We start from the raw sequence: 10,115 nt of genomic DNA, 5'->3' as shown, positions 1-10,115 counted from the left end.
CATAGCCAGAGTAGTCAAAGTTTTCGCGGCGCAGATGTGCAGATCAGACAAGACGGAAGACATTGTGCATGCGTGCAGACATAGCGGAGGTCTTTCACAGCACCACCTAGCCGCCTGGCATGCACATCCAATTGAATTCCACACATTTATGCGTCACCGTATAGACGCAGATTTCCTCCATGAAAACGGTCATGTAGACGCGGAAAAAAGCGAGAACGAAAACGGACTTTTGCGTTTTTGTTTCAGACCGTCCCTGTGTAAAGTGGCCCTAAAATGGCGAGAGAAAAAATGGGGGATAATTGACAGGTTTCGTGGTTCGCTTGTTAAAAAAAAAAAGCGTAAGTGATTCTTCTCACTCATTTTAGCTCGCTACTAGCTACAAGATGACTAGCATGATGCTGGCAGTATTATCATGACGGTTGAAGGTTTAAGCTGATCTGTTTGAGAAGTGTGCATGAGCTGGACTGCCCAAAGGACTAAAGCTCTGCTGCATCACTCTCTTTAGGTAGATATGAAGCAAGTACTAATTCCCACTGGCACCACTATCAGGAAGTAGTCGAATGGCATTGTGGGTAATGTCAGAAACCGTACTCTAACGTGAAACTGGACCAACAGGCTGACCTGAGGATTGAAACATTTCTTATAAATATTGATGCGCAAGCTGTTCAGGGTGGATTCTTCCGTTAATAATTATAATCAGACTGAATGAGTAAATTGAATCTTTTTTTTTTTTTTAAAATCAATCAATCAGTGTTCCATGCGTCTGACCTGGATGTTCTTCTCGCAGTCAGTCTGTTGGTGCAGGGCCAGCTCGCTCTCCAGGACAAACTTCTTGCCGCACTTGTCGCAGATCTGCATGCGCCTGTGTGTGACGTTCATGTGCTTCTCCAGGTACCAGCGGGTGTTGAATACGCGCGGGCATTTCTCACACGCCAGTGTTCCACGCTCCTCCCCGTCCCTCCCTCCTCCTCCTGAAGCAGATGTACCAGAGCTCCTTCCATCCCGTGCTGACTTGCGCTTCTGAGGCGGGGCTTCAGTGCTCTTCCTCCTCCCCCTCGTGGTGACTCCAAGGGACCCTGTGGCTACAGTGACGTGGTGGCTCTTTGCGCGTGTCCTCTTGGATCTCGTCCTCCGGGTCTCATTTTCCTCTTCCTCCTCATCTTCAGGGTCCTCCTCGGCACTCTCTTCTTCCTCTATACTATCTTCTTCCTCATCTTCTTCTTCCTCCTCCTCCTCATCTTCTTCTTCCTCTTCCTCCTCCTCGTCCTCCTCTTCACTGTCACTTTTCACCTCTCCTGCAGGGATGCTCTTGTCACCTTTCGAGACGTGCAGGGTCTGATTGTTCAGGTTCACCTCAACAATGATCTGTGCTCGCTTGAACTCCTCTTCCACTTCTTCCTCCTCTGTGTCATCAGATGTTCCGTCGTTTTTGGTCTTCACCGCTCCCTCGGCTCCAACTGTTCCAGAAGCTTCTTTGTAGTACTGCTGAAGAGGGGCAGGACTGGGTTCGAGGTCAGGAGCCAGAGCTTTGGTCGGCATCTTGTTGTCGACCAGCACTGAATACGGCTTAGACACTCCCTCCTGCTTGTAGAGCTTTGGTGATAGGTCACTGTCTGCTAGAGAGGTATGGTGGTAGTAGGTCTGTGTGGAATGCGTCCTTGGCCCCTCCTCTTGCGACATGGCTTCCTTTATCGTCTCTTCCTTCAGCGTCTGGCACGACTTCATCTGTGTATAGATAATCCTTTGCGTTTTTTGAACGGTTTGCACGTCTGTTTCCTATAAAGCAGGCAGGAACCAATCTCCTACCCCTCCCTCGAGGGGAGAAGAAAGGATGATGCCTCAGCCCAAACCGAATCTAGCCTCCATGACCCCCCACGTCAGAAGGAGGCAGAGACGAAATGGAAGACGTAGCAGGTTTACACTTTATTTTCAGCCCAGTAATCAGATGCAAGATGCACCAACTGTTGGAGCAAAGCGTCTTTATGCCTTAAAGTGATGAAAAGGGTACTTCGCTCTCGGTTAATATCTGCTGAATCAGCAAAAACGGCTAGCTCTGCACCGAGATTAACCTCTTGTGGTCGTAGCAATCTTCCAGGTCTGTTTCAGAAGCATTTCATCACACGCTGCCTGAAAGTAGAAGGAAGGAAAGGAGAAAAAAAAAACAACAACACAACAACAGAAACTCAGTCCAGCTTGATGCTAAAACGCCAAAACCTAAATAAAACCGACATATTAAACACTTAACTTACAAACCACAGCTAAGGAGATAAAACAGGAGAACGTGAAACAGGATATGAAACAACGCAGACATTCTTACAAACAGAAGGTTATTTTGCATATCATTTTAGTATAAGAGGTAACATTACCTGCTATTTTCTACTCAAACTGACCTGTTGGTGCTGAGATTACTCGCGCTTTAACAATATTCCTGTCTATAAAAGGCAAGTCAGCATTTCAGCATCCACTACACGAGTGTGGGAGAGATAAACGAAACTGTTGTCTGGTTAAGGTGCAGAGATCTAGAAATCTCACTACTACCGACACACATATAGTCATGCACGCACGCGCGCACACACACACACTCCTGACCGCAACCGTTTCAGTTCTGTATGGGAGCATGTGTGAGCAACTTAAATTAAAACCACAAAGGAGCTGAGTAGCGAAAACGAAAACCCTTAAACACACACACCTTCTTACAAACACACTCACGCAAACATCTGAATATTCAATATGTGGTCACAAAGCAACTGAAGGTTTTACTTTTTGTGACCGTTCTACACAGTCACCAAATAAACTTTATCAAATAAAAAATATTCTTGGAAAGTCTTAATAACTTGCATGTTAATCTTTATAATTAAAAAAAAATCTCCAATTGCATCCAAAACGTATTTTCTAATACAATTTTGAGCCTTTTTTTTTTTAACTTTACTTAATGGGTTCCTACATCACCCACAAAGACATCTGATGACCCACTGGTACCACTGGGCTTTAGCCCTTGCTTCATCCATTCATGATCTACACCGCTTATTGGTCAGGGTCACATGTGCCCTTTTTCCACCAAAGCAGTTCCAGGGCTGGTTCGGGGCCAGTGCTTAGTTTGGAACCGGGTTTTCTGTTTCCACTGACAAAGAACTGGCTCTGGGGCCAGAAAAACCGGTTCCAGGCTAGCACCAACTCTCTGCTGGGCCAGAGGAAAGAACCGCTTCCGTCAGCGGGGGGCGGAGTCACTGCCAGAGCGATATGTCACGTCCCGTTCCGTGTTTTAGCAACAACCCTTGGCTCACGCTCCAGGAGGACTGGTGCAACTGAACTCACTTTGAAAAAATAAAATACTTTCCTTTTCTTGTTTTCTTTTCCTTTAATTGTTGGTACTGCACCCTCTTTCAATACGGGCTTATAGCCAATGCTCCTCAACAGATCAGAGGTCTCGTACGATTCTTCAGTAAAATGTGCAGAGCAGACGAGAGACCACTTCATAGGTGCCCAATGCGCCTGTGAACTTCTCGCAAAACGCATCCACATCTTTGCAGTTTGAACATTCTTGGGCCATGAATGCAATGTAAATCCACCTTCTGTCATGTTGCTGTACCGACCAGCAACGCATCTACGTGGCATGGCGATAAATTAGCTCAAAATGGAGGATCGGAGTTGCAGCCAGCTCTGTGTTTTAGTATAGCAGAAATGGCGAAGAGACCGATAGATTTCCTGTTGTGACGTTACGGACGTCAAGGTCATTCACTCAGACCGCTACCTATATAAATCATTTTAATCGTAAAAAATACTATATTAGATTTATTGTTAACGCTTAAAACTATTCCTGTGCCATTCTTGAGGTGTCAAGGCATTTACAAATGAAAGTCAGGCCATGGCTCTGCGTACATGTTTGAAGTGGAACCTGAAAAGAGAACTCATCTGGATACAGACACTTTAAAATCATTACTCGTCTAGCATATTGTGAAGTCCTGGGATGAGCACAGGACAGTCTTTCTGATTACAGCAGCGATTTTACATACGAGGTGAGATTATCCATATTCTTCATCAATCCATCAGTGAAGAAAGAGAGAGAATAGGTCACTGATGCCCCTTTTCCACCAAAGCAGTTCCAGGGCTGGTTCGGGGCCAGTGCTTAGTTTGGAACCGGGCTTTCTGTTTCCACTGACAAAGAACTAGCTCTGGGGCCAGAAAAACCAGTTCCAGGCTAGCACCAACTCTCTGCTGGGCCAGAGGAAAGAACCGGTTACGTCAGCGGGGGGGCGGAGTTGTTAAGACCAACAACAATAACAAGACCGCGAAAGATCGCCATTTTTAAGCGACGAGAAGCAGCAGCTGTACAAACGCGAAGTCATCCATTATTATTGTTGTTGTTGCTGCTGCTGCTTCTTCCGTGTTGTTTTTGCTTCGATATTTGCGCCAAGGTTTATGCAAACGTAGCGACGTACGTAACTGACGTATACAGCGACGTAATGACGTGGCTTCCCTTAGCACCGCGAGCTATGGAAAAGCAAACTGGTTCTCAGCTGGCTCGCAAGTTGAACGAGTTGTGAACCAGCACCGGCCCCGAACCAGCCCTGGTGGAAAAGGGGTAATGGGGGAAGCTGGAGCCAATCCCAGCTGATTTTGGGCGAGAGGCGGGGCACACCCCAGACAGGTCACCATTCCATCACAGAGAAACATTCACACCGCATGTTTTTGGACTGTCGGAGGAAATCCACACAGGCACGAGGAGAACGTACAAACTCCACACAGAAAGGCCTCAACTGGCCGCCAGGTTCAAACCCAGGACCTTCTTGCTGTGAGGTGACAGTGCTAACCACTACACCACTGCCCTTCCGTCATCTCTTCCTAAAGAAAGCGATGCAGCAGGGCTTTATTCCTTCACAGATCAGCTTCCAAAACACAAAGTACGCTTCGATATGAGGTTCTCAATCTGATCCATCTGCACACCGAACAATACAAATCTAAACTCTGACCTCTGAACAAATGGTCATCTTGAATCTTGATAAGCTGCAGAGAATTAAAAAAAAAAAAAAAAAAAAAACCACAGAGACTTTTTCGAAGCATGCTGTTCTTCCTCGATTGCTAGCACACTGATGTATTAGCTCAGAAAAAAACAGCATTGCATAAGAGCATCAGCAAGCATTCAGGCAGCATTTTCGGTCTGATTCAACACTGCAGAAAACTGAATTTGAGGAGAAAATTCCTCAAAACGAGTGAAATGATCTTGCTGCATGGACAGATATTTTTACTTGATAAGACATCTTAGAATGAGTTGGTTGCAATCTAGAACTAGGTTTCTCAGAATTGGGGTCTTGTATTCTTCTAATAGGAAATGCGAGATCGTTTCAACTATTCTCAAGATATTTTCACTTGTGAAGATACCATTTTTTGCAGTGAACGTGGGCTAAAGAAGAAGAAAGAAAAAAAAAGTCGCAGCAATTGATGCACTAACTACGGATAAGAAACTCTACTAAATACGCAGGATTCGGAAATGCTTCCAGGGCTACAGAGAGCAACGTGTTTCTGACAGCACACGTAGCGAAGAGCATAATGGGGTATAAAAAGCTTCAGTACATGCTCCCTCGAGAGTTACACCACTGAAAGCTTGGCCACGGTTAATCTCGTTACATTCTAATGCACAGCTTTTGTTTCATTATATGCTGCTAAGAGTCTGAATGAATCATACAAACACGGTGCTGTTATTAAGCTTCGATTACTGGAGTGTTACAACGCTGAATGCTTTAATAAACTGAAAGTGGATACTTAAGACTTACAGTGGATATAAAACGTCTACAGGCAGCTGTTAAAACCGTAGGGTTTTGCGTTGTTTAAAAAAAGAAACAAAAAAAGGTGTGTGGGTGGGGTGTTAGAAGGAAAAAAAACCCAAAACTTGTTGCATTAGCGTGTATAACTGTGCTCTTATATGTGCATGTGACTGCTCAGAAATAACCAAATCACATTCAGGCTCAGAGGGCGGCACGGTGGTGTAGTGGTTAGCGCTGTCGCCTCACAGCAAGAAGGTCCTGGGTTCGAGCCCCGGGGCCGGCGAGGGCCTTTCTGTGTCGAGTTTGCATGTTCTCCCCGTGTCCGTGTGGGTTTCCTCCGGGTGCTCCGGTTTCCCCCACAGTCCAAAGACATGCAGGTTAGGATAACTGGTGACTCTAAATTGACCGTAGGTGTGAATGTGAGTGTGAATGGTTGTCTGTGTCTATGTGTCAGCCCTGTGATGACCTGGCGACTTGTCCAGGGTGTACCCCGCCTTTCACCCGTAGTCAGCTGGGATAGGCTCCAGCTCGCCTGCGACCCTGTAGAAGGATAAAGCGGCTAGAGATGATGAGATGAGATGAGATTCAGGCTCAGAAGTAATCATCATACACCTGTAATCGATAAAGTGATTCTGATTAACCTCAAATAAAGATCAGCCGTGTCTGTAGGGCTTTATCATCTCCTTGGTTTCATCCGACTGCTGAAGCCATGGTCCTCAGAGATCATACGAAGCATGTATGGGATCTCACCGTGGAAATGGATCAATAAGGAGATACAGGGGTACAGAAGATTTTCCAACACATCAGGGGTGGGTTTCCCAAAAGCCTCTTAGCACTAAGAGCATCTTAAAGGAACAGTCCACCGTACTTCCATAATGAAATATGCTCTTATCTGAATTGAGACGAGCTGCTCCGTACCTCTCCGAGCTTTGCGCGACCTCCCAGTCAGTCAGACGCAGTCAGACGTGCTGTCACTCCTGTTAGCAATGTAGCTAGGCTCAGCATGGCCAATGGTATTTTTTGGGGCTGTAGTTAGATGCGACCAAACTCTTCCGCGTTTTTCCTGTTTACATAGGTTTATATGACCAGTGATATGAAACAAAGATCAGTCACACAAATTGAAACGTGGCGATTTTCTATGCTATGGAAAGTCCGCACTATAATGACAGGCGTACTGACACTTTCTGCGCGCTTCGACAGCGCATTGATACGGAGCTCAGATATCAATGCGCTGCCGAAGCGCGCAGAAGGTGTTAGTACGCCTGTCATTATAGTGCGGACTTTCCATAGCATAGAAAATCGCCACGTTTCAATTTGTGTAACTGAACTTGTTTCATATCACTGGTCATATAAACCTATGTAAACAGGAGAAACGCGGAAGAGTTTGGTCGCATCTAACTACAGCCCCAAAAAATACCATTGGCCATACTGAGCCTAGCTACATTGCTAACAGGAGTGACAGCGCGTCTGACTGACTGGGAGGTCGCGCAAAGCTTGGAGAGGTACGGAGCAGCTCGTCTCAATTCAGATAAGAGCATATTTCATTATGGAAGTACGGTGGACTGTTCCTTTAACTAGGAGAGAGGGTGTTCATTGTGCTGCTCGCTCTACCATTTAACCATGATCTTTGTGCAACGATGCTTCTGGGAAACCCACCCCAAATGTACCATGGAACGCCTTCATCGACAAGTAGAGAAAATGGTGACATCACCAAGAACAACACGTCCCTCCAAAATTGACAAAAGGACGGTATGAAAACTTCACACAGAGGCTGCCAAGAGACCTACATTAAAGCAACGTTAAAGGAGCTGAACGGATATCTGGTAAGTCCTGGCCACTCTTTGCATGTGACAGCAATCTTTTGTGTTCTTTAAGTCTTAACTACGGAGCAGGCTGGCTGTGCAGAAGAACCATTTCAGATTCCAGCATGATAACAACCCAAAGCATGGATTCGACTCAACAAAGTATTGGCTTCAGAAAAAGATAAGCTCTCCATCTCTACACATGCTACTACTGCGATACTGCTGAAGCCGTGGCCTAATGGACAGAGAAGCAGCTTTGGGACCAGAAGGTTGCTGGTTTGATCCCCTAGGCCAGCAAGGAGTAATGCAATGATCTTGACTGCTTCTGCTTTTTGGACTTGCCTGATCCACCACTTCTGGTTTAAAGTTCTCATCACTTCACTCCTGCTGAGGATGCCCCCATATAGACAGCCTGAAGATGGCTTTGGATTGTACTTGATACAAACAGCTTTGCTACAATGGCTCAGGCCTGCGGTTGCCATGAACGGTTTTGGATACACGAGGGACGGAAGCCATCAAATGGATCGCATATGCAGATGATGTAGTTGTCTTTTCTAAGTCGATAAGCGAGGCCGAGAAAGTGCTTACCATACTAAATGAGACATGCCACCGCTTTGGCCTGACGATATCGACGAAGAAAACAAAAACCCAAGTGTTTAATGATCCAATCCTTGCACGAGAACAAACGCTGTTGAGTCTGAATGGTCAACCCATCGAGAATGTGAGAGTATTTACTTACCTGGGCCAGACTGTAAGCAATACAGAGGAGGTGTGTTTTACTGAGCACAGAATAGCTAGTGCGACAGCAAAATTCAATGAGACGAGAGACGTGTTGACAGACTGCAGGGTGGCAATGGCTACTAGAAGAAAAATCCTAGAAGCATGTGTTCGTTCAAGACTTGTATATGGTACCCAAGCATGGCTACCGAGTGAACAACAAATTGCCAAACTTGAGACGTGCTGGTCACAATGTCTGCGAAGTATGGTGAAGGGAGGTTGGCGCAGAAAGGATGACACAGATGATGAGTTCCATTTTGTTTACTCTAATAACGATATTAGAAGAATAACGAAAACAAAACCGATCAGGGACACTATCATTATCCAGCACCTCCAACGGACTGCCCACGTATGTAGGGGCGAGAACCAGAGACTCACGAAAAAGATACTGTTTGCCCTGCCCACAAGACGATATTATAGGGATCCTTGGCAAAAAGTAGCGAACCTGTTAGGAGTGACTATTGACCAAGCAAAGAGGGCAACTTAGTCGAAAAGAGAGTTCAGCAGGCTACTCCAAATGACCTGCCTCCATGGTGACTAAAGTCACTACAGGAGAACTAACTGTACTATACTGTACAAGTCTCCATCAGTGAACAGTTTATAACTTCAACAAAATAGACTTCATGTTAAAACTATAATGAATTTCAAATAGCACACCGTTATAGAGGATTTCGGCCTACGTCATTGTTTCCATAGCGACAATATTTATGCCGCCATTTTGACGGTCACAAATATGGCGACTACCAGTAGCGATACACTGTTGATCATGACGAAGTCTCATTGTCGAGTATTTTATCCGGCCTAGATGACGCGAGTAAGAAGCGATATCACCAGAAAATCAATGATGCTGGTGTACGTGATCCGTACACGTTACCAGGCTATCTTTTTCTGGCTTTGCAGCACTGCAGCGCGGGTGATCTTCCTGACCTGCAGTCAGGCGTGTGGGGAAATACCAGGGAAAAACATAAAAGAAAAAGGAGCGAGATGCAGAAAACACCTTCACTATCCAGCGACGTAGGGCATTTACAGGGCGAGCAGAGGGAGCGGTATTTGCAAAAATTGAGGTTAGCAGGCTTAGAGAACGACGTTTACCTGCTTCCACCAGGATTGTTCACTGACGTACGGAAGTACACCAAGCCCTCATCTTTACCTGACTTCGGCCCACATGATCTGTATACTAGGGTTGGGCGGTATCCAAATTTTGATACCTTTAAACTGTCTCTGTGTTTTCCCGGGGTATACGGTATTACCGAGAAAAAAAATAATATTTTGTTTCGGCCTACTGTGTAACGTGCGCCTATACCGGCGGACCTTGTCCAGACCTGCGCCTATGCCTCAAATGTACTATTTAAAAGCAGCATAGCGAATTGTGTGCATTGTGATATGGATTAAGCAGCAAAGCGAATTTTGTGCATTGATGAATGGATTAAGAGATATTTCAAAGCATCACGCAACTCTTCCTTCATCTTGAAAATAGCATTCAACTGTCGTTTACACATGTCTGCGTTGAAACGCCATTTGCAGCACTATTTCACCTACTCCATCAAAAAAAAGTACACGATGAGCAGGATCATACCCTTTCAAGCATGGGAAATTAAAAAAAAGAAAAGAAAAAGAATCAACCAACACCCCGTTTAGACTGCGCGATAAACCATATTCTTCAGCGCAAATGAGGCGAACCTAATTCAAATGCGTGATAGCTGCACAAGGCAAAATCATATGGGCCCACGTCATGCCATGGCAGGGAAATTAATAATCAAATGGCCTTACCTTG

At 45.5% G+C, this 10,115-nt stretch overlaps 1 protein-coding gene across 6 annotated transcripts in view; it reads right to left on the bottom strand.

Moving 5' to 3' along the window:
• znf652 (zinc finger protein 652) overlaps window positions 1-10,115 on the bottom strand; it is a 47,765-nt gene that overhangs the window by 14,317 nt on the left and 23,333 nt on the right. For 4 of the 6 annotated variants that reach the window (XM_060901904.1, XM_060901903.1, XM_060901908.1 and 1 more), the window contains exon 2: window positions 769-2,127. In XM_060901904.1, coding sequence (XP_060757887.1) covers window positions 769-1,725 — 957 coding nt within the window. In that variant the 5' untranslated portion in view covers window positions 1,726-2,127. Of the gene's footprint in view, window positions 1-768; window positions 2,128-2,366; window positions 2,783-10,115 lie in introns of those variants that run through there. The other 2 variants (XM_060901905.1, XM_060901906.1) reach the window with 2 other exon arrangements.

The sequence above is a fragment of the Neoarius graeffei genome, chromosome 20 (genome assembly GCF_027579695.1).
Source record: "Neoarius graeffei isolate fNeoGra1 chromosome 20, fNeoGra1.pri, whole genome shotgun sequence".
Taxonomy (NCBI): domain Eukaryota; kingdom Metazoa; phylum Chordata; class Actinopteri; order Siluriformes; family Ariidae; genus Neoarius; species Neoarius graeffei.
Note: the sequence above shows the minus strand (reverse complement) of the source record. Positions and strands in the feature narration are given on the sequence as shown.